Genomic DNA, 24,125 nt, shown 5'->3' on the forward strand with positions numbered 1-24,125 from the left:
GTATTTGACGCTTTTTGTCCTTACAATATGTAAAAGCTTAGAGAGATATAGAATATCTACTTTATATATTGCTGTGTGTGCTTTTATTCCTTCAGCTTTTTGTGCCGGAGTGTGGCAGTGGACAGCAGTAATCAGGTGGCAGTTTTACAGCTTACTCACAGGACAGAGCTTCTCCTGCAAACTTCCACAACGTCTTTCCTGCTGGTGAGAGAAATGTGTCCACAAACGATTTATCAAAGTTTATCCTTTAGAGTAGATCGGACAGGATTTCAACAAACCTGTTTCTCTTCGTAGTACAAAGTGTACGCTGTACCTACAGAGGAATTCACAACGGAATATGTAAACCCCAAGGTGCTCTGTGTCTCCACTCATGGCCGCTTCACTGAAGACAGGTAAGTTACTGTACCTTGAATAAATCCCATTGCACGCTTTTATCCCATTGCACAGAATATTTTCAACACCCATCAGAAGAAGCTACAATTCAGGAGATGATGTCACAGGATCAGACCTTTGTATTGTGTTGTTAGGGAGAGTAGAGACACACATCTGTTTTGCAGGTGTGACTGTATGCATTCTTTCAGGTGGGCAGGGTCATTTAGTGTACCTGAGGCTAAACTTTTATCTATCTCTCACTCACACCAGACTGACTTTAGCTGCAAACCAAATGACTATGTTTCATGTGTTTATAGCCCTATGAGTAAAAACTATGGCAATAAAGCAATAGCTAGATTTGCCTGAAAAGCAAAGGTAAATCTCATCTGGGTTATTAAAATTCTTTTCATACTTTCTCTTCTTTACCAAATGATATCTAATATATTATATATATATAAGGAGGAGGCAAAGTTAGAGTTGAAGTTGTAATATGTGTGTATGTGAAGATTACTGCATGCCATGGAGAGTGAGTATGATAGCCTGAGGATCTTGAGGTTAAAAGGAAGATTAGTGAATGTTGTTTCATAGGTCATAACCTTTGACAAGCCACTGACCCCTCTCCTAACGTGTCACATTTTCCACTGCAACAGGTCCTAGCACACACTGCCAACAGGCTTTAAGTAACAAGTTGTTGCTCTTGTTTCCAGTCGGCACTGTGTTATTAGGCAGTTCGACAAGCCAGCTTCAGCCTGGATTTTGTATGCGGCCCGTGATGGCCAGCTTTCGCCCACACCAGCTGTTGTTCCCCAACAAGTAGGGAATGAAGATTGGAGACAGAGACGACAGTCTGGGTTGTTCCCTGTCCATGAACGTCAGAGTGATGGGATACTTCTTAAATTCCCTCAGGTATCAGAGTAATAAATGCGACCTAATCTTATGTACTTGCTGAATAATTTGAGCTTTCTGAACCTGACCCTGCTTCTGGAAGTTTGGAGACGTTCAACGAGAAACTTCTACACTGACACTAATTTTGAGTTTTGGCCTGTTTGGTTGACATTTACCTTTCCACTCCTTTTTTCCAGACACAGATCAGTTTTACTCCCAGGGTGCCGCTTCCAGGCAGGTATGTGATTATAGTCCATTATCACCAGCCTGAACATACCTCTTTCCCTGTGGAGGTCAGAGTGGATGCAGGGCATGACTGGAGGGGTGAGTTCAAGGAAGTTCTAGGATATGTCCTGCTGGATTAAACTGAATTATAGAGTTCATTATCTCCTTTTGGCTGTAGGCATGTTTACTCTGGTAGTGACTGGGAAAGGCTTCTCAATGAGGGGGTGATTCCTCCTTAAAACAGATTAAGTCCTTGGCTCATGACAAAGATGATCAAAGGACTTAGACACACTTCCCTATGTGGCTTTAATGGAGAGGCAGATTATTGTGCATGCTAATGTTTCCTTCTTTAATCAATTGGAATTCTGCTCTTCTCTTGCAGGTTTAATAAATGCATCATTCTGCCCTGCAGTCTCAGGCTGCAGGGAAGTTGTGATCGCAGATGGGCGCATCACCCTCGACTTTGACCAGAATTCTTGGCGGCTGCCAACCATCTCTGTGATTGTGCCACCTCGGAAGACTCTTGTTTTGGTCAGTGGTTTCTCAGCTATGTGAAACACAGTTTAGATTATGTTAACCCACTAATATTTAAAGGGTTGCATTAGAGAAAGATGTAAGAAAACCATCAAAGAACTTTATGAGAGACATACCGTTGTGTAAAATCTGACTGTTTAAGGAACCTGTGTTTCGTAGCAGACTTGTTCAGGTTGGGGACTTGGCATGCTGAGGTGCTCTCTCTTCAGAGTTATTCCATATCCCCAACAAAAACAATGAAGGGGCTGTACTCTATCTGGCAGCCTCAAACAGCTTTATAAAAGCCAAGCTTGCAGCTTCTGTAACACTGGGGCAAATTTGGCTTTGCTGCTTTTGGATCACTTGGTTTACTTTTCACAGAAAAATGTGATTAAAACATTTAAAATGAGCCAATTGTCTGTTTGTCACTCATACAGCTAAAGTAGCTTTCAAGCACAAAACAAACTAGAGGTTTTTGGTGAGATTTGTGTTTTTTTTATAATTTGTGGGTTTCTGTCTTTTGTTTAGGACTATATCTTGTTGGTTCCTGATAATGGCTATTCTCCAGATCTCCTAAAAGAGATGCCTGTGGATAAATCTTCAGATTTCATACAGCAGTGCAGAGGAGAAGGGTTCTATATTGAGTAGGTATTCACCATGTTGGTTAAACAAACTGTACTCAAATCTATTTTAAATGGTACTTTAAAGGTCTGATTTGCTTTGTTTTACATGCCATTAATATACTGTATCTACATCAGTGCAGCAGTTTCACAATTCTAAGCAGTACTGTGGAAGTTTTTGTAAATGGTGCCCTCTAGCAGTGATGATTGTGTATGAAGCAACATCTGTATTGGAAAGAACCTTTGTTATTTTTCTGTCTCTTCAGCCCAAGAACATCTTCACAGTTCTGCAGAGACTCTGCCCGCTCTCTTGTAGCAGCCTATAACAGTGGAGCTCTGCCTTGCAACTGTGACAAGTCTGGCTCTACAGAAACCACCTGTGATCCAGTTGGAGGACAGTGTCCCTGCAGGCAGCACATCATTGGTCGGCGGTGCACGAAGTGTGCCACAGGATACTATGGCTTCCCCTACTGCAGGCGTAAGTAACTATTTGCTTTGACTTGTTTTGACACACTGGAAATGCTTCATGAATATGTATGCAAGGTATACACAAAAATAAAATCACTCTCAGTCTCTAGTCAGTATGAACTTTTAATACTTAAAATAAAAAAAAAAAATTCCTTCTCTCCTTCTGCAGCGTGTGAGTGTGGCCACCGACTATGTGATGAGGTGACCGGACGCTGTATCTGCCCTCCACAGACAGTCAAACCAGCCTGTGATGTGTGTCAGCATCAGACTTTCAGCTACCACCCTTTGTTAGGCTGTGAAGGCTGTGAATGCTCTCCGATTGGCATCAAGGTCAATGAAGGAGCTGACTGTGACCGCATCACTGGACAGTGCAGGTGAATGGAAACTTATAGAATGCTGTTTAATCACCAAGACTGGAGGTTAGACTTCATTTGTGAGATGCATAAACTAAATTGATTAAATTAATTAACTCTTTTTAAACTGCAATCTCAAAATGATAAAAAGACCAGCCTTTGTATTTTATAAATATTTTAAAAGTAACCCCCTGGGAAGTCACTAATCTACTGTAACTGCAATCAGATTTTTTTGGTTTTTTATTCTACTATGCAGTTGAACTGTTGCTCTATGATTAAAAACTACTCAAGTGTGTATTCCTTATTCATATATATATATATATATATATATATATATATATATATATATATATATATATATATACAATCTGATTACAGTTATATAATATATATATATATATATATATTATTATACTTTCTTGTATTATTGTATATTTATCTTTAAAGTTCTGTTTTACTAAACAGCTGCCAGTACAATTTCACTTTCATGCACTAATGTTTGAGTGATGAAAGAGGCCGGAATGTGAGGCCTGCAGCTTTTAACAATGAAAGTGAAACATGGCACCAAACCACTTAATTACTGCAAATTCCATTCGTGTTTACATGGATTGTTTTTTTTTTGTTTTTTTTTTTTCAGATTTTCAGTCTCAAAATCAGCTGCATCACTTAGCTGGTGTCTCTGTTGATAAAAAAAACAATGAGAATAGCAGAATATGATTGCACTGTATTTTTCCTTTTCATCAAAAGATCAGTTTCAATTTAATGATTATTTAATGTGTGACTGTAGTTTTATTCTTTCATTTTGCTAATATCTGACTCTATAAATGTTTAAACCCCATCTGGCTATAAACTGCATCCAAAATTTTACTAAAGCTAATGTGCCTGTGTGTTTTTACTTAGCTGCAAGCCTAGGATTGGGGGTCGGCAGTGTGATCGCTGTGCTGCAGGTTATTATCGCTTCCCTGATTGTGTGCCTTGTAACTGTAATGAAGGTGGTGTCACACCTGATGTGTGCCACCCTGACACAGGAAGGTGTCTCTGCAAGGTCAGTTTATTTAATCAAATTGCTGATTTAAAAACTTCCTCTTCGTAATTTTTGTTTGTCATTGGTCTGACATCCTGGATTATCACTGTGTTTTTAGAGGAACGTTGCTGGCATCAGGTGTGATACCTGTAAGGAAGGCTCCTTCTACTTTGACCCCTTCAACCCTCATGGCTGCACCAGCTGCTTCTGCTTTGGAGTCACTAACCAGTGTCAGAGCTCCAGCAAACGCAGGGGAAAGGTTTGTGTTTGTTGTTGTGTTGTGGACAGTATCATTTGAATGCAGAACATGCAGTTTCTAGTCAGGAAGATGACCTGCAGTACAATGGTGTAGCAAAATACAACCACAGACAAGAGCCTTGATCACATTTGACTTGATCATGTCATGAGATAATGAATAAGGGCTATGTATGTAGTAACTTTTGAAAGCTACGGCTAAAGCTTTCATACAACAACCTAGATCCCATTAAAATCACCATGGCATATTATGCTAGTATCTGCTAACACTACTGTCAATAATATGTGGAGTAGGACTTTTTAAATGGAGATTTTGCATAAGTTATGTGGTTTAACCAACTTATACCTCCTGTTGTTAGTTTGTTGAGATGTGGGCCTGGCGTTTGGAAAGCCCTGATCAAGAGGTTCCCTCTGTCCTGAACACAGCTAGTAATACAATGGTGGCAGACATCCAGGAGCTTCCTCCTACAGTTCAGATTCTACACTGGGTGGCACCACCGTCCTACCTGGGAAACAGGGTGAGTCAGTTGGTGGGGTACATAGATTGTGTACTAAATTCTAATTTTCCTTGAGGCTATATTTTCATTACATTACATCACTACATTTCTGAATTTGATGAATAAAGTATCTATCTATCTATATTCTGTATAACAGACATTTGGGATTTCACCTTTATTCCTAGGTTTCATCTTATGGTGGCTTCCTCACCTACCAGTCCAAATCCTTTGGGATTCCCAGTGAGGGCATGACTCTGATCGACAGAAGACATGATGTTGTGCTGACTGTGTGTAGTGCTACTATTTTTTTCACTCTTACACTTCTTTTTCAGTGGCAGAAACACTTAATGTCATTATTTTCCATAGGGTCAGGACATGACTCTGATCCACATGGCTCCACAAGTGCCAATCCCAGACAGGATGTATCAGGGCAGAGTCCAGCTTGTAGAGGTACTGTAAACTATACCAACAGTAAAGAACAGTTATTTTTTTAATTTGACCAAAGCTTGTGATTTTATTTCACCTAGATGACTAACCAGTAGTGAGTTCAACACATTTATTATTAGATTATAACATATGATTGCGTAATGTTAGTAATTTAGAGAGAAAACAATACATTTATGCCCACAGGGAAACTGGCGTCATGCTGTCACTAACAGGCCAGTGTCCAGAGAGGAACTGATGATGGTGCTGGCTGGTCTGGTGGGACTTAGGATCCGAGCCTTGTACTTTACTCAAAGCCAGCGACTCAGTTTAGGGGAAGTCGGCCTGGAGGAGGCCACCATCACAGGGACTGGAAGTCCAGGAAACACAGTAGAGCAATGCTCCTGCCCCTCTGAATACACCGGTGACTCCTGTGAGGTGAGGAATTGGTGCCGTTAGTATTGAATACTCCTAAACATTTGTACAGCAAACGTTCATCTTTACTATCCAATGCACATCATGCATACATATAGCATGTTAATTAAATGTTTGGGCAGAAGCTTTTAATAAGGTTGCCTATTCATGTGCTTTGTGTTAGTACAGTCTGGCTGCTAAAGTCACTGTAAGAACAGTCTGGCCTTTCAGAAGAAAACTAGGTTTTACACAACTTCAAGGTGTATGAGTAAATAACTTTAGGATTGTTCAGTTACAAGTGATTTCTTTTATAGGTCATATTAATATGTAAGTTACAAATGTGACCAAATATTCATTCATTCATACAGTTTATTCCTATTTAGGGTCACAGGGATCTGCTGGAGCCTAACCTAGCTCTTTCTGGGTGAAAGGCAGGGCTACACCCTGGACAGGTCGCTAGTCCATGCGACCAAATAGTCACCTATAAACACATATAGAAAAAAAAAACAATTATTACCACAAATGAGTTGGGTCCTGCAGGTTGGTGAATCTGTTCTGGGCTGGAGACAAAGAGCTTTTTTTCAGAACTTCCATGCTGAAAAAAAATCCCATACTCTAAATAACTAGACTTGAAACCAGCTGGTATGTGTACAGTAGACAAGTCCGAAGGAAAAGAGAGAAACAGTTATGAAAATACTATGACAGGATGGGGAGATTAGGTTAATTTTATCAGGCCTGAGAAGCAGTGGTGATTGCAATCAGGGTGGAGCAAGGCTTTGATTGAGGAGCCATACCGCTTCCTCATATTTTGAGGGTGCCCTGACATGCCTGAAAGAAGTACCACACCCATTTCTAAAGGAAAAATTCATCTGCTGAGGAGCCTTGGTTGGAATTCACTGGAAAATACCGGCTGGTGAGCTGTGCAGCCAAATTGTGTAGCCCTGGGCTGGGATATGATGCACAATCACACAGACATAATATTAGTGATTATACAGCTATAATCTCTAGCATAGATACAGCTCACAGAAATGTAGTGGAAACAACCATGATAGAGTTGCTAAGTAAAGCCTTTACTTCACTTCTTTTTATCCTGGAAATGATGCTGAGCTGACTCTGTGTGTTTGTAGTTCTTGTATCTGATTTGTATAGACATGATTATTGCAGTTTTGCCCACAAAACCAAATTTCAGATAAGAACTGAGCAACCATTAATTAAACTTGAGGTTTCAGATAATGCCGCACTTTTATTAGTGGAAAGAAAAAGTAATATCAATAAACATTCATAGAGTGTTTCTTGTTTGTTTCCATAGAAATAGTTACCAACCTGTGTGACTGGGTGTGTTTAAAGGAAGCTGATTATATGTGCCCAGAGGCCATATGACAAGGCGCCTCACCTTGATACATGAGGTGTGGCAGTTGGTAACACAGTGTTACTCATAGACCTCAGTGCGTTCACCTGAGTGCACCTACAGTGTAGCTACAGCTGACACACCTACTTGTGTCTGTTGTGTGATTGAGGAGCGTGATTCAGGAGTGATTTGCTGTCTGTGTAGTCTGAGGATGTCTGACTTTTCTCTCAGTCACATATGCTTACACAAACATTGCTATAAACCACTCACAGACTCATACGTACAGGAAATTACAGAATATTAAAACACTGTTGAACTATTTAATTCCATTTTACAGTAGAGACTATGTCACCTCTGCCTTTCAGCTTTAAGCAAATGCAGCAGGCTTTACATTATTGTGATTCTCTTTTTCTGTGTTCAGAAATGCTAACAGTGGATTTCCTTTGTGTGCATGCTCATGCATGCACCTGCATATGACTGTCTAGATATATCTCAAACAATTCTGTCTGCGTTTGCATGTGTGTGTGTGTGTGTGTGTGTGTGTGCGTGTGTGTGTGTGTATGAAAGAGAGAAATGGAGAGAGTAGAGAGCATGTAAACACTTGAATCTGTGCGTAGACACTCATGCTGATGTACAGGACTGACTCAGGTAGGAGATGGGGCGTGTCCTCTTTGCGTGCATGTGCGTGTGTGAGGATGTGTGTTTAAGAGGCTGAGGCAGGGAAGAACAGAGCATTATTTCACGCAGACTAAACTTTAGGCCTGCCGGATACATTTATGGATAGACAGTGGCGGACAGGGGTTCTGCTTCAGAGCCTGATATGTTGGACTTTGATGGGACTTTGCTGTGCTGGCAACCGGCCCTTCGAGACAGGAGAGCGACCTCGCTACATTAGCCATCATGACAGATTGACTCAAAGGATACAGTACCCCTCGCTTCATGAACAGGGAACTCAGCGGATAGAGTATCCATCAGTATATGACCAAGACTCACAAGGGCTACGCTATCCCTTGCTGCATGACAGAGGACAGACAATTCAGTATCCCATTGTTGATGGTGGTGCCAGTTCTCAGATTCAGGTAAAAATCTGAAAATGTGATGTGTGTTTTTGTTGAAAAGATAGATCTCTGAAAGCAAGGGGCCACCTTTGACTCTTCAGAGTTAATTATTTGCATTCAATTTAGGCCACGTTTACTCTTGTGTGCTCTGCAAACTCTTACCCTTCATGACACACTAAACAGAGAGTCATTTTTAATCATTCTCTGTAAATCGTGCCAAAATCTGTGGTATTTTATGAAAAATGAAACAGATGCAGTGTGTATAGTTTGTGCATTTAATCTTGCTCCTCCTGTTTTATTGACCTAAATACTTTTGTAGGCAGAGGCAGGCTACAGTCTTAATTTTTTAGGGATTGACATCACTGCCTTAACCAAAAACAGACACTCCTGTGTGATTGTTTCTCTCCTCTAGTATTATAATGGTTGTTATAAGTTGTTTTCAGGTTGGGTAATCATTGCTTATATTTGTGATTTTCTTTCAGAAATGTTCTCCTGGTTTCTACAGAGATGGCAGTGGGCCTTACCTGGGCCAGTGTTTGCCCTGTGAGTGTAACGGCCTGGCTGATGTGTGTGAAGACAGGACAGGGAGGTGCCTGGTAAGAAAGTCGTTCACTCGCTCACTCATTTACTGACCACATTTTATATACACTCATACACATCTAAATCCATAAGTGATTACTTTAGACCAGCTAAACTGAAGTGTGGGCCACAGCTTAGTTATAGTCTAGACCTCTCATCTTTAGGATTCCTTTAAGGCTACACATTTACCACTCAATCCTGCCTTTTCCCCCTCCCTCAGTCTATTTTTCATTACTACATCCCGAGTATTATTTGATATGCCTGTCTGATTTCCTGCTACAGGGCCCCTCTCACTCACTGCACATTTCAAAATATCTTTTGTGTTATCATTATGCAAGACACTCAAGACTGGGCCTGTGCTCCACACCCTAGCAGCACAAAACCAAGTGGACACAAGCGGTTAAACACACTCTCACTGTTGAGTGCACTAAACACACTCCTTGTGACTGATAGGCAGGAAATGTATTTTCGTTTTCCTCCTAAATGTTTGCATTCCTGCTTCAGTGTCATGAAAGACTTGATGTCTGGCTGAATTGGTACAGTTGTAGTACACACACAGTATTTGAATTTTCAATGAAGTATTTTGTTTTGTGCACTGTTTATTATTAGCATATATGTTACAAGGGGGTAAATGAATACATTATGTCATTTTCAGAACTGTAAGTACAACACAGCTGGGGACCGATGTGAACGCTGCAAAGAAGGTTACTATGGAAACGCGGCTCAGAGGACATGTAGAGTGTGCCCATGCCCATCCAGCACGCCCACAAACAGGTGGGTAAAAAAAACCAAAACCCCTCTCAAGAGCTTTTCTGTAAATGAAAATGTGTATTTGAAGAATTTAATCATAATCTCCCTCCCAATCTCCAGTTTTGCAGTAGGTTGCACAGAGGTCTATGGAGAATTACAGTGCATATGCAGAGCAGGTTACACTGGTGACAGATGTCAGAGGTGAGTGTCTGTGTATTAGACCAAGAAATGTTAAAACACTGTGCAGATACTCTGTAGGTTGGACAACCATAGGCTTATTTCTATTTTTCCACTTATTTGGTGATGTTAATTTATGTTTCCCATAGATGTGCTCCAGGTTACTATGGTGATCCAGTTACACCAGGAGGAAGCTGTCAACCCTGTAACTGCAATGGCAATGGTAACAACTGTGATCCCCGGACTGGAGGTTAGATTGGGAGCTTTCATTTTAAAAACAATGTCTTTACTCATTATTTGATTATGACACATTTTTGTTCATTTCTGTCATTTAAATATTTATATGAACATTTTCTCAGTTTGCAAGAACACACTGGAGCCAGGAGACACAAATATAGATGAGCACTGCCAAGGTAAATAAACAAAAACAACTGAGGTCTGACTGTGATTTTATACATTGTGTAATAAATGATATGCATTTGCCAAACCATCGTTTTATATTCCAGAGTGTGATAGTTGTGCTCAAACATTACTACATGATCTGGAGAAGCTTGATGATGAGCTGGTAAATATCAAGGTTCAGCTGGACAATGCCACTGCCAGTGCCTCCTCTCAGGACAGGTTGAAGAAGCTAGAGAAGGCTGTGTCAGACACCAAGGTAATAAGCCCTAAAGGCTACAGGTTGTTTCCTCGTCCCCTCTTTCCCTCATTATTGGATTTATGATGTACAAGCCAATAATTTCCACATAACCTCTTGAAAACAGTCCCTGTCAGTCTTAGAGTTTTGTAAACCTGCAAAAAAAATCTACGATCTGAATTTGCCTTTATGCAGCTTTACTTTACATTTCTGCTGCTGTGCTTTTTACAGATTCTCGTCAGTAAATTCAACTCTGCCATCAACACCCAAAAGTCCAGAGTCAGCCAGTTGGACAAAGACACAGTCACTCTTGCAGATGACATCACTTCCCTCAATTATAAGGTAGCACTGGAGCCCTGTGCTTAGAATTTTATTAATACATCAGCATGCAATGTCTGTAAATCTGTTTTGTTTGTATTTATTTTTATTTAGGCAGATAAATTGATTATCGATGCTAAGCAGGCAGTGGCAGAGGTTGATGATACCCACAAGAGGGCTAAGGTTCTGGACTCAGAGGTTCAGAACATGCTCAAGAAAATCCAAGGTAAAAGAAAAACAACTCTGTTTTGTCTGTTGGTGTTGTAATAAATTGCTTTCAACTTTCTTTTGACCTCCTACGTTCTCCTGTTTTAAGCATTAATGCTTGGTTAAATAGTGTATTTTTTGCTCTCTCTCTAAATATAGTATCATAACTTCTAATGAAATTAAATGGCAGACTTTCAGAGTCTCAGTAATATTTGATTTGTGTTTCTAGCTCTGCTAGACCAGCTGAAGGAGGCAGACACCAGTGGTGATGTGGTGCCCAGTGAGAGCCTTACTAAAATGTTAGAAGAGGCTCAGCGCATGGTGAAGGAGATGGAAAACAGGAACTTCACCCCTCAGAAGACAGCTGCCGAGAAAGAAAGGGACGAGGCCAAGAAACGTATGATACTTAGTCTCTCACCTATAATTTCAATTAATTTTTTCAAAACTTTTATGGTGAGCAAATTCCTTGAGAATTATTTTATCAAATAATTTTATTGTATATAATCTCTAAAAGTTATAAACACCTTCGCAGAATAATTAACATTTCCATTCACCTGTTCTATTCTCTTCTATTCACCAGTGCTTGACTACATCAAGACTAATGTTAGTAAGCAGTATGATCAGAATGAGGCTGCAGCAGAGAAAATTCGGGGCCTTCTAGGGGATTACGAGGCCAAGCTGAAGGACTTGGACAATGCTCTGAAGGAGGCAGAAAACTTGGTGAAAACAGCCAATGCCCAGAATGGACTCAGCACTCAGGCACTGGGAGACCTACAGGTAATAACTCACAGGCCAGGTAGTTTATCATATACGAGCAACACATATGCTTGTCGGTTAATGGTTAGCGAGGAAAGAAATTTAATGAGGATGATGGGTCCTGTGTATATAAGACTGATGTATTTATTTACAAACACCACATAACAGATTTGAGATATACTGCATAGTGGTTTTTAATACAAGAGTGCGTTTTATCTTGGTATGTAAAAAAAGAATGTGGGTTGCTATAACTCTACAGTGTATTGTTATTACACAATTGTACACTAATGAAATGGACCCATATGCTGTCTACAGAAACGTATTGAAGATTTGAAAAAGGAGCGAAAGACTGTCGAGGACCAAATGTCTATGGCAGAGAATGAACTGCAAAAAACAGAGGATTTGGTGAAAATGCTCTCGGACAGTAAAACGGTACATTTCACAAACTATTACCTACATATTCTTCTCCTCATGTAGTCTTTGTACTCAGAATCATACAGTTAAATATTTTGGCTATACTGTACTAGCTATGTCATAATCAGCTGCCTCATCACTTATCCTACACCAGCATACTGTCATGTCCTAACATACCATTCACTCAGATAACGATCAGTGATTTTGCTTGTTTTGCTCTAAAGTGAGCACAGGTACTTCCTGCTTGCATCCGTTCACTCGTGCTTCTCCCCCGTAGGATTATGAGCAGCTGGCATCACAGTTGGACAATGCAAAAAATGACCTGACCAAGAAGGTGAATGAGATTTCACAGGCAGCAGCAAAAAAGGACATTGTGGAGGCAGCAGAGGAACATGCTAAGAACCTTGACAAGCTAGCAAAGGAGCTTGAAGAGTAGGTTTATTGTGCAAACATTAAAGACGCACTACCTCAGCATAACCTGAGGTTTAATGAGTAGATTTCAGCAAAATATTGTCTGTTGTTCTATGCATCCATTTACCATGTGTCTTGGGTTAATCTTTTTTTTTTTTGTTATCTTGTTTAATAGTGCTGTGAAGAACGCAAGTGGACGTTCTGATGTGCGTAACGCCAAAGACGCCATCGATGCCTACAAGAACATCACAGATGCCATTAATGCTGCTGAGGCAGCAGCCAATGAGGCCAAAGATGCAGCTGATAACGCCTTGAATGTAAATCACATTGCAAAACTTTACACATTTCTTTCTGACATTATAGAAAATTCATTAAATTATATAATAATTAAATAGCATTTAAGTCAGTTTAACCTGAATTCTTTTTTCTGTCTTTAGACTGTAAAGAACCAGAAGCTGACTGAAAGAGCAAAAGACTTGAAAACGACTGGTGATGACCTACTGCAAAATGCAAAGGCAGCAGAAGAAGACCTTCAGGGTACTCAACACTCCTTTAAAACTGTTTCTTTTAAAATGACCCTGTAACTCAGTCACTAATTCTTGTTTTTCCTTTATAGGCGCTGCAGACGATATTAATAATCTGAAGAAGCGCCTCCAGAATGCTGACAAGAAGAAGACTGCTCTGGAGAAAGACCTGCTTGATGCACAGAAGCAATTAAATGACATTAAAAGAGGTAGAACATGCCGAAGCATTACAGTATATGATTATTAGTGATGTTAAACTGAATCTGCCAAGTCTGTTGCCAGAGTATATATCTAATCCACTAATGACTGAGTTCTCCCAATCAGATGACATAGGTAATATGATTGATGAAGCCAAAAAGAAGGCAGCTTCAGCCAATGACACAGCCAGCAGCACTATGGACAAACTGAATGCCATCAGAAAAGAAATTGGCAAGATCAGCATCACTCCTGTGGACTCCAACCTCAACAGCGTATTGGACAGTGTGGACAAGTCAGGTAAGATTTTGAAAAAAAAAATGTCTAAAGCACAATTCCCACTTACTTATAGGCAGATAATAACCATTATTTTATAGAACAGATGTTTACAGTTTAAATTAAGACACTGCCTTTTTTACACATTCGTATTTTTTCTGACTCTTTCCTTCTACTCGCAGTGAAGGACTTGTTGAACACCATTCCATCCTTGAATAATAAGATCTCAGAGGTGGAGAACTTAACTTCTCAGATCTCACCCATTAACAACATATCTGAGAGTATCAAGCAGATCAAAGAGCTTATTAAACAAGCCCGTGACGCAGCTAACAGGGTAAGTTCCCACTCTGGAAAAGCATTTACATTTCTATATACAGGTCCACATCCCCGTGTAATATCTGTTTTTCTTGGATGTAAATTCCCTCTTTTATGTATTCTGTCCAGATTGGGATCCCGATGAAGTTTACAGGGGAAGGACATGTGGAGCTGCGTCCACCAAAGGATCTGGAGGATCTGAAAGCCTACACAGCTTTGTCTCTGTCACTGCAGAGACCTCAAGGCGGTGGAGATTCAAGACGCAGACGCAGACAGGCCAGAGACAGTGGAAACATGTTTGTGATGTACCTCGGCAGTAGAGATGTAAGTAAATCTATATGCGTACAATATTCAATACAATATATTCAAAGATCTTCTTTACAGTTATACACAAAGGAATAACAAACTGTTTTTTTTTTGTAGTCCTCTAAGAACTACATAGGTATGGTTCTGAGGAGCAATGTGCTGTACGGTGTGTACAAGCTTAACGGAGTTGAGTACCAGATGAAAACTGGTTACATCACCAAGTCAGCAGATGTGTCATCCAAGTTTGATAAAGTGGACCTACACAGGTAAAGTGATGACTTCATTGTAATGTACTTATTCTCAGGGTTGTATTATATGTATCGATTACTCATTTCCATTTACCTTTTTTACCCCTTCTTTTTTTTTAGAATTTACCAAGATGCAGAGATGATCTTGACCAAAGATTTCACCTCATCCAACCCTGTAGATCCAATTAGGAGCACTGAGCAGGGAGGGGATAGCAAGAACCTCCTGGACCTCAGCCCCAGTGATGTTGTTTTCTATGTTGGAGGCTACCCTGCCAATTTCACTGTGAGCAGCAAAGAAATAAGGACATGAATGATATTTGTTTTATTTTAAACTTGGTTTTCTAATATCTTTCTTTGTTATGCTTCTCAGCCTCCAGCTTCTCTCAACTACCCCAGGTATATAGGCTGCATTGAGTTCTCCTCCTTTAATGAGAAAGTTGTCAGCCTCTATAATTTCCACAAGGCAGAGAAAATTAATTTGGAAACTCCATGCAAGAGGTATGTCATCATAAGTGTCTAAATGCTAAAAGATGATTGTATGCCTTCTCTATAATGACATAAAGTATTAGGCCAAAGTTATCTGATCATTTTATTCCCATGTAGTGGTCATATAAAAACTATATGTGATTGTATAAAGGAATTTATGGGCAAAGAAAAGGGAGGGGGGGGCCTTCAGACAACAAAGACAAAATTGAATTTTTATCGATACATTTGTTCTGAAGAAAATGTACAAACTGTGAAAATGTTGAGAAAGATGAGCAAAGTATTTTTGAATTTTAAAATCTGATTAAAAATCTTTTCTTGATTCTCCTCCCTGTCTAGATATGTACCGTCAAAGGCGTCCTCCTACTTTGAAGGCACTGGATACGGCAAAGTTTTCATAACTAAAAAGTCTTCCTTCCTCCTCATCGGTATGAGCGTTTTGACTCGTCTAAAACATGGTCTGCTCTTATACATAGGAAGTGAGGTAAACTTTTGCATTTTTTGTGTTTGATGTATGCATTTCAGTATTTGTGCTTTTTTTGTGAGAATTTGATTATTCTGTTTTCTCTTTAACACAGGAAAAATACTTCATTGTGACAATGGAGAAGAGCATAGTTTACATACGCAGCAATTTGATTCAAAATCCAGCCACAAATAACAAAGCATTCCCGGTAATAAGCTTTTTTTTTTTTTGTTGTCTTCAATCTTTCTGGTTATTTCTTGACAATTACCATTATTCAACCAGATGCCATTCATAAATAAAAAAATGAACTTATCTGCAACTTGCTCCTCTGTTTGTTCTTCAGACTGACAAGCCCACAGATATCCTCGTCATAATCAAAAACGATGGAGAAATTTTAGTCCGTGTAGATAATGAATTAGTTGCCACAGCCAAAGCTGGGTTCACCAATGATGAATTCAAAGAATTCTATGTTGGTGGTGCGCCAGTGGACCTGAGGGAAAAGTATGTGGTCATTTTTATTCTTTTAGTCATTCTATGTTAGGCAGTCAATCTGTTTCTCCCTGCAGCAACCATAAGTTGATTTTCTGTTTGTCTTCACAGATTTAACATCACCATACAGCCCTTCAAAGGATGCTTGAATGATTTGAAGGTTAATAAAGACTTTCAATCTATAGATGAAGAAGTGGGCATCAGCAAAGGTTGTCCAACAGATGCTCTGGTAGGTCAAGAACCTTATGTCATCAGTTGTCAAAATGCCATGTTCAAACACAGTTAGGATCATGTGGCTATTGAGCTGATGTAAAATGTCCATGTTCTTGTCTAGGTTGCTCGTAAAGCAGAGTTCAGCTTGCGGAGCTCCCTGTCTTCTGAGCTCAAAGGCTTTAGCCTGGCGGGTGACGTTACTGTCTCTCTCGGATTCAAGAGCACAGAGAATCAGGGTCTCATTTTACAGGACAAACAGGAGGTCAGTCTTTACGTTTATGTTAAAATTTGGTATTGTATCATTGTGACTTGTGAGATCTGATTCGTGTGAGAAAACAGCCTGGACCTCTGGAACTGGAAGGACACTATTGTTTCTGTTTTCCAGGCCAATGGGATTAATCTTGCATTGGATAATGGTTACGTGACTCTCAGTTTCAATGACAAGAAGTGGAAGTCTAACAAACAGTACCACGATGGCCAGTGGCATTACTTGACTGCAACCAGAAGAGCTGGAAGGTATGAAGGAGGCAGTGATTTCACAATAAAAATATTACCAGTAGATGAAATTAAACAGACTAGATGCAATACCATTAAAAAAAAATAAGTGTACTGGTAAAACCTCTTGTAGGTAGTGCTTGAAGCTTATTGACAGGAGTTACTATGATGATTTTTCCAAACAGGGTTGAGCTGGTTATTGATGATGAAGATAAGGGCCAGGAGCAGAGCGGCAGCACTTCCATACCTAACACAGGTGGCTTTGTATTCCTGGGAAAAGAGACATTCAAAGGCTGCGTTTCCAACCTGTACACAAGACGGTAATGTTTCCTTCCTTCCATTGTATAGCTGAACAATTTTCAAATACATCCGAAATTACTGTATGTAAGGTACAGCTTTATATTGTATCTGTACTTTTATTTATTGAATTTTTTTGCCTACAGGCCAGCCAATCTGTTCAAGGCTGAGGACTTAAGCTCCTTCAAGACTTCTGGAGACATCCTGCTGGATGTGTGTACTGCAGGCAGTCCTGCTCAGCTGATGCTGGATCAGAGTTTTAGGAAGGTGAGGAATTCTCTCACATGCTCACACATACTATAATATATGTTGGTAACTCATTTATTCTAGTAGTAGTTTTGTTTTTTCTAAATAAGGCAACAACTTCTCAGGCAAAGTGTTTTTTTTTCCAAAGCAAATCAACGTGGTTCTTGTTCTTTAACTTTAAGAGATGTTAATGTTAAATTATTGGAGCAGTCCATCTTATTTCAAGGTATAATGTGTACATATGAACACAGTGTCTTGGTGGTGATTTATTTCCCTCAGTAGCAGTAAGTAGTGCCCAATACAGTCTTTCCCTTGTGGAAATTTCATACATTTTTGCTGGGAAACTTGGACAGTGTTTCTTTACATTGTACTTTGCTGCCTTATTTTCAGAGATGAAGACAGAGGAGCCCTCAGACCTGCTGATGCTGACAAGAATCTAACACTGACATGAAAAACTGACAGTTTGCACCAGTTCCCTTGTAGCTTTTGCACAAGCTCATTAATTTGCAGGATGCTGTAATAAAAACATGCATGAATGTTCCAATAATCACAAGAATTATAGAATGTATTGCACCCTTGTCTATTCTATTTTTTAAAATAATCCATTACCGACATTCAAAAACAAATAACAATCCTGAAATCATTTCATGTCTGTTCTCTTTCTTCCATGTAACCCAGTAATGAGACACTTTCTAATTGTCATTCACAAGCACGTTCCCCCTAACTCATATCTGTCAGACACATTATACACAGACATGCCCAGTTTTGACATGGTAGATGTAACCTTGGCATCAGATAAAATTGGAAATTAAAAAAAAAAAAAAACACAAGGAATAACTGTTGCCCTGTGATGAACTGCTGACCTTTCCACATTGTACCATTCAGCCCTCCAGTGACACTTACGAACAAATCCTGTAGCTAATGGATGGATAGATAAATTGTTGTGGGCCAGAATGACACAGACTATGTATATATTTATATATATCGAACTATACTAATAAACTTTAAGGATTTGACAAACAAAACTAAGTTACTAGTGTTACATCTCTTGAAACCTGAATGGGTGGGCAGCATTAAAGATGCAACACGCTGATCTTTGAAGATTGGAAGAATGTCCTGAGATGAAAAACAATATTCCACAGCTAAATTATGGGTCAGTGAAATATGGGAAGACTAGCTGTGCTGACAGTTTATAGATGTCACTCTCATTATATGCTCTTAATGGCATGATTACACTATTTCTTCAAATCATCACCGTGTCTCTTGCATCCCCATCATCATTTATTTAACTCTGTAATTGATTCAGAGCATCTGAATGAGAATGAAGGCCGTATCACAACTGCAATCTGTCTTTCATCATCTTCAAAAACACAAAAAATGTATTGATTAATGAGATGCCAACTGCTGCATGAGTTCACAGAAGTGCAAAACTGTTTTGACACTACAGGCTAAACATGAAGGACAGTATGACCAAAATATGGGTAGGAGTAACAGAAAGCCAAACACAGATGAAACTGTTCCTAAATTCAGTCATTCATGGGGTTTCCTTATTGAATTTCCCCCCCATTGATAACTTACTGTATCATCCAGTGTTTCATATGATCTTGTATTATAAGCTGACCCTAACTTATTATTGATATTTTTGAGACCTCAAGAGCCATTTAAGGAGCTTTAAATGAGGAGTTTACAGTACTGTTTACAGTCGTATAAGCTCTACAACTCTATTACAAGTTAAGTCTGTCATAATTTATTCTGTACCAAATTTAAATCACTCAGATTTTACAGTGCAAGCATCTATTTTCAAGCATTTTGTACCAAACAAGCACAAATTCTAATTACGCTGAGAGTAAACACATGGTTTAGTGTCAAAGATTTTGGGGGTTGTGCTACTTAAATAAACTTAACATAATAAAAACCTTAATGTAACCAAAATAAGGGATCTAATGTCCAGTTGAACCACCATACCGGACCACCTGTCGCCATCAATGTTAATAGTGATGGCCTATTTGCCTGCCTACCAAAACTCACATTCTTTTAGGGAGACACCTATCTAACATAGGTCTGTTAATCAAGTTGTAATAGTAATCAGAATAAAAATGTATCCGTAACAATGTTGCTAATCATTTAAGTAATTTTTAAACTAAAAATCTAAAGTTTGACTAGTTTTAGTTCTGTAAATATGAATGTTTGCTGGTTTGCTTACAGTTCTGTGATAGTAACGTGAATTTACTTGGGGTTTAAATCACTGCATGAACAAAACAAATACTTAAAATCTCATTTTCAGAACTTTCTTGTTTGTGGAGCCCCAGTTTAATACAGAATACACTGTGTTTTTAACAATATTTGTTATCTATCATTCACTCCATTGTACCATCACTTCTTCATTTATTGACAGAGTGGAACCCACCTGGAGAATTACCAAAGATTTAAGGCCGAGCTTTTTATCTCGTGCGTCAGTGTTTCTGTTTCTCTTGTTTCAGGATAATGTGATGCCAATGAGAAACGAGAATGTGTCAGAGTGTAGACTGCCTGCCCTGGTTCAAAATGCTTATCGCCTGTGGGGCCCTGTTAGCCGCCTGAGCTACAGCCTTCCACTGCAAGTCCTGCAGCCCAGGTCAGGAATCAGTCTTATCTCAATGCACTATTTCACAGTACACATGGCTGTCAAAGCCAACACACACAAAAACTGAAAGGGATTTTTTTTTTGTCCTCAGACCACATTTCTCTCTGGATGTCAAAACTCGATCTCCTGAAGGTCTGCTGTTCTTTGCTGCTACCAGAGGAGGGCACTCTCATCTTGCTTTATACATGTCAAAGGGCCGGATCAGACTGTCTGTAGGCAAACAGAAGGAGATCTTTAACCGGGAGAAGTACAATGATGGAAAGTGGCACTCGGTCAGTGGGCTCATGTCATTCAAATCACAACTTAAAAGAAAAAATAAAGAAAATACTCACTCCATAATTCTGTATGGTGACCATGTCTGTAGGTCATATTCAGTTTAGAGAAGAAGAAATTCCGTTTAGTTGTGGATGGGATCAGAGCCCAGGATGGTCAGCTGACAAACACGGAACTGACATCCATGCAGCAATTCATATCACCTGTGTACCTGGGCAGTGTCCCTGAATCCCTTCACAAACAGTTAAAGGTAAAAAAAAAACACACACACAAACCCATATACATTCATTTACAAATTATAATCTCTATACTTATCTATTTATTTTACTTTCAGTCGAAAGCTCTTCCAAAGCAAAGTGTGTCTGGCTGTGTCCGCAATTTTAAAATGAATGGAGAAGCAATGTCAAATCCAACCACAAACCTTGGTGCTGGCCCCTGCTTCGAGGGACAGACACAAAGAGGGGCTTATTTCTCAGGGAAAGGAACACACGTTATTATCAGTGAGTACTTCACACACTAGAAATGAACTGCAGTTAAGTTATCAAGGAACAAGGATTCTATTTTGATTTTCCATTATGATGAGTCCCAAGTTCCTTCAAGAACACTTCAGTTTCTTCATGGATACAATAAAAAACAAAGTCATTGATATAGAATGTTCATTTTATGGCAGTGCCAAGAACGACACACATGCTTTCTGTGTTTCAGATGACTCCTTTATTGTGGGATCCAGCTTTGAGCTGCTGTTCAATATTCGTCCCCGGAGTCCGACTGGAATCCTGCTACATGTTGGTGACTCCAGCAGGACCCAGTATGGATCTACGACGGGCCACTATCTCAGTGTCTACATGCTCAGAGGAGAGGTGGGACTTGACTATAGCTTTTTTTATTTTTTTGAAAAGAAAAATTGATAAAATTTTTGGCAGGTTTTTGAAAACTTAGTTTAATCAAATGTATTTATGGAGAGCATTTTAAAACAACGAAATGGACCAAAATGCTCTGTGAAAAGAAAATAATGAAAAAATGGCAGTTACAGATTAAAACAAAGAGGGATATATTTAAAATGATAAAATAACATTCACGCATACTCAAAAGGAGTTGACAGACAGAATCTCTGTCTGCTGTTACATCAGCACTCACAGATTAAATAAGTGCCCTGTGCTACTGTTTGGATCCATTCTCTTTCTGTTTTGGGGACAGAAACAGATCCTAATGTAACCTAGACTTTAAACAGGTCTTCCTTACTTGTACTGTCTTAAAGTAATATATTTTGACATGCTCCCATTAACAGGTGGTGGCACAGGTTAACAATGGAAAAGGGGAGTTCATGGTGTCAGTGAAGCCAAAATCTTCTTTATGTGATGGGACATTTCATAAAATTTCAGGTAAACAACACACAGTCACTTCATGAAACTCCATGAACAATCTTTTAAGGACCTTTAAGGACACTGATTAAATCATCTTTTGTATTAAGTTACTATCCATGTGTCTTCTAGTAATAAAGAGAAAAAATGTTGTGCAACTGCATGTTGACACAATGGACAATTATAAGATTGGACCACCGTCTTCCACTGCCACTTTGACCAAAGACCCCCTGTATGTGGGTGGCATCCCCGGTAAGTATTAATCTGTTAATATCAATCTAATTAATTTGTGTTGAGTGTCTTTGCACATATCAACAAAATGCAAACATACAGTCTATTATGAAAAAAATCGCTGTTGTCAGTTCTTTTCATATATACATATATTTGCACTGTAGAAAGGTCTACAAACTAACATTTAAATCCTCAAGTTGATGTCAGGTAATGTGCTTGGCTGAAAAATGAATTGGAACAATGAAATCATCACGTGTGCACCTGTGTGTTGCAGAAATGTCCACACAACATACGCTGCCTGTCGCGTCTTCCTTTGTGGGATGCATCCAGGACATGAGGCTTAATGGAGACTCGATCTCTTTTGAGAGGCTTTCTGGTGTGTTCGGTCCAGTCAACCTCAAAGAGTGTCCAGGTTGAGCCAAAGCACCTCACTGCAACATCATTAAACAAACCTTGGGACCACGTCCTCTGCCAACCATGTGCAATCTGTTACCAAGACAGAGAATGTGTTTGTGTGTTTGAATGTGCAGTGGCATGAAAAACATGTGAACCCTTTGGAACCTGGTTTTCTGCAAATTAGTCATAAAATGTGATCAGACCTTTGTTTAATTAACAGATGTAGGGAAATATTCCTTTTGAACATTCACATGCAGTTGGAAAAAAGGAAATATGCATAAATGCAGGTAATTCCACATGGTTCCCTTATTTTTTCCTCTGTACATTGTGAGGTGTGTCTTTCAATGTGTGTGAATGTGAATGTATAAAACAGAGATATAAGCAGCAGCTTACAAGTTCATAATATTTGCTGCTCTGTTAAACATTTCTGTATTTATTTCGCAATAAAATTACAGCACCAAATCATGAATGCATATTCTAACAGTGGTTTTTACAGCCTAAAGCATTGGTCCATTAATCAAATGCTACTGAATATGCTTGTGATTGGTCAGGGCTGCAGGTTGAGCAACCAAGCACTTTAGGAAACAAATGATGCCTTTTATGATGGTGCTTTAATGGTGATCAACATTATTAGCTGATCTTTTTTTTTTTTTTTTGCTTGTTTGCTGGACTTAAATGTTTACACCCATGGTGCTCGTTTCCGTGGCATATCAGGGGGTTCCAAGCTATTTTATATTCACACTAACATGTCAGCATGTAGAAATTCTGGTTTTTAACTAGTTTAATAGACATGGCATCTTCACACAGGCCATGAAATCACATATTTTTTTCCCCCCATAGTGTATTACTGTCGTTCTGATTTCAGTGTCCATTTTGCATTCCTTTCCACATACATGAAGTTTTTTGTGTTGCTGTTAACATCAGTTGCACCAGAAAACAGCATGTACTGAATTTTTGTGGAGCAATGTCTCTGAGTTGAAAAGCCAATATGCCATGAGAACAAGTCTCACCATTTCTGGTCAGTCATCCAGGGACCAATTAGTCTATATTATTATAAAGTCTAAAGTGATACAACAAATGCAAAATGTATTTGATCTATTTACATTTCCCAGCAGGTGTTTACTTATCTGCTCTGTATAGTACCTGTTTGCCAAAATGTGTGTTATGTGAAAAAATATGCATGATAATTGGGCATATTTGTACATGCATTCCTGTGTTGTGATCACTGACTTGTAAACCATTTGTCTAAGTAATGTTCTTTATTCATACTTCTCAACAACATAAGTAGGTATTTGAAAACTTTGACTTTTGACTTGTGATCATGTACTAACACACGGTTTTTGAGAAATCCAGGCTTCATTGTTGAATTGAACTCAGCAACGTGTGTATACTTTTGATTGTAAAATTACATCAATATAATTTCAAACTTCAAACTAATTTCAAAGGTCTCATGTTTAATTTGGTATTAGAAGATTATAATTCAAATATACACATAATGTCAATTTATGTCCAAATTCCTACACTGCTTGCAGATCTCACCCGCCCACTATGATGCTGCCTTCAGGGACGTTTTTTGATTTTCTGATAGAAAATTATGTTGAACCAATATCCAGTTCTACCACAGCTTATGACGGGTCACAAACCCTGTAAAAATTTGTGGTCCATGAAGGTAACATAGAGTTGATACCAGCTATTAAAATATTGTGTGTTATAAAGTGTGAAAAAAGCAATTTCGGTGGTATACTATAAGGTAACTCAGTGTGATGGACCACTGAATTTGGTGTGACACCTTAACGCCTCATGAGTCTATAAAATGTCAGAACATTCTAACTTCCTGGGAAAAAATGAAATTTATCAGCCTAAACAAAACGCACAAATTGAGATTTAACACTGCTATTACTTAAGTTTCTAGGTGTCTCATAGGTACTTATTGACATATTATTTTCCCAAGCACTCAGAAACCAACCAGGACTGTACAGCTGAAGTT

General features: G+C 39.1%; 1 protein-coding gene across 2 annotated transcripts in view; it reads left to right on the forward strand.

Moving 5' to 3' along the window:
• Positions 1–23,575, forward strand: part of LOC113133822 (laminin subunit alpha-3-like) — a 48,792-nt gene extending 25,217 nt beyond the window's left edge. Inside the window, exons 27-77 of one of the 2 annotated variants that reach the window (XM_026312744.1) lie at positions 96–204; positions 295–392; positions 1,080–1,278; positions 1,455–1,581; positions 1,865–2,013; positions 2,524–2,639; positions 2,882–3,093; positions 3,253–3,457; positions 4,337–4,481; positions 4,579–4,719; positions 5,075–5,233; positions 5,398–5,499; positions 5,579–5,662; positions 5,843–6,073; positions 8,938–9,051; positions 9,690–9,808; positions 9,905–9,985; positions 10,111–10,211; positions 10,321–10,374; positions 10,468–10,619; positions 10,830–10,940; positions 11,031–11,142; positions 11,353–11,520; positions 11,704–11,900; positions 12,195–12,311; positions 12,571–12,725; positions 12,880–13,021; positions 13,142–13,241; positions 13,321–13,437; positions 13,553–13,723; positions 13,882–14,033; positions 14,144–14,338; positions 14,438–14,586; positions 14,689–14,851; positions 14,939–15,066; positions 15,391–15,535; positions 15,630–15,722; positions 15,858–16,015; positions 16,115–16,232; positions 16,338–16,478; positions 16,602–16,732; positions 16,897–17,031; positions 17,155–17,275; positions 19,735–19,868; positions 19,969–20,149; positions 20,242–20,400; positions 20,485–20,650; positions 20,856–21,010; positions 21,439–21,532; positions 21,644–21,763; positions 22,017–23,575. In XM_026312744.1, the coding sequence (XP_026168529.1) occupies positions 96–204; positions 295–392; positions 1,080–1,278; positions 1,455–1,581; positions 1,865–2,013; positions 2,524–2,639; positions 2,882–3,093; positions 3,253–3,457; positions 4,337–4,481; positions 4,579–4,719; positions 5,075–5,233; positions 5,398–5,499; positions 5,579–5,662; positions 5,843–6,073; positions 8,938–9,051; positions 9,690–9,808; positions 9,905–9,985; positions 10,111–10,211; positions 10,321–10,374; positions 10,468–10,619; positions 10,830–10,940; positions 11,031–11,142; positions 11,353–11,520; positions 11,704–11,900; positions 12,195–12,311; positions 12,571–12,725; positions 12,880–13,021; positions 13,142–13,241; positions 13,321–13,437; positions 13,553–13,723; positions 13,882–14,033; positions 14,144–14,338; positions 14,438–14,586; positions 14,689–14,851; positions 14,939–15,066; positions 15,391–15,535; positions 15,630–15,722; positions 15,858–16,015; positions 16,115–16,232; positions 16,338–16,478; positions 16,602–16,732; positions 16,897–17,031; positions 17,155–17,275; positions 19,735–19,868; positions 19,969–20,149; positions 20,242–20,400; positions 20,485–20,650; positions 20,856–21,010; positions 21,439–21,532; positions 21,644–21,763; positions 22,017–22,159 (7,069 nt within the window). In that variant the 3' untranslated portion in view covers positions 22,160–23,575. Of the gene's footprint in view, positions 1–95; positions 205–294; positions 393–1,079; positions 1,279–1,454; positions 1,582–1,864; positions 2,014–2,523; positions 2,640–2,881; positions 3,094–3,252; positions 3,458–4,336; positions 4,482–4,578; positions 4,720–5,074; positions 5,234–5,397; positions 5,500–5,578; positions 5,663–5,842; positions 6,074–8,937; positions 9,052–9,689; positions 9,809–9,904; positions 9,986–10,110; positions 10,212–10,320; positions 10,375–10,467; positions 10,620–10,829; positions 10,941–11,030; positions 11,143–11,352; positions 11,521–11,703; positions 11,901–12,194; positions 12,312–12,570; positions 12,726–12,879; positions 13,022–13,141; positions 13,242–13,320; positions 13,438–13,552; positions 13,724–13,881; positions 14,034–14,143; positions 14,339–14,437; positions 14,587–14,688; positions 14,852–14,938; positions 15,067–15,390; positions 15,536–15,629; positions 15,723–15,857; positions 16,016–16,114; positions 16,233–16,337; positions 16,479–16,601; positions 16,733–16,896; positions 17,032–17,154; positions 17,276–17,644; positions 18,280–19,734; positions 19,869–19,968; positions 20,150–20,241; positions 20,401–20,484; positions 20,651–20,855; positions 21,011–21,438; positions 21,533–21,643; positions 21,764–22,016 lie in introns of those variants that run through there. The other variant, XM_026312745.1, reaches the window with a different exon arrangement.
• Positions 23,576–24,125: the final 550 nt, after the last annotated feature.

This window comes from Mastacembelus armatus, chromosome 17, assembly GCF_900324485.2.
Source record: "Mastacembelus armatus chromosome 17, fMasArm1.2, whole genome shotgun sequence".
Classification (NCBI taxonomy): Eukaryota; Metazoa; Chordata; class Actinopteri; order Synbranchiformes; family Mastacembelidae; genus Mastacembelus; species Mastacembelus armatus.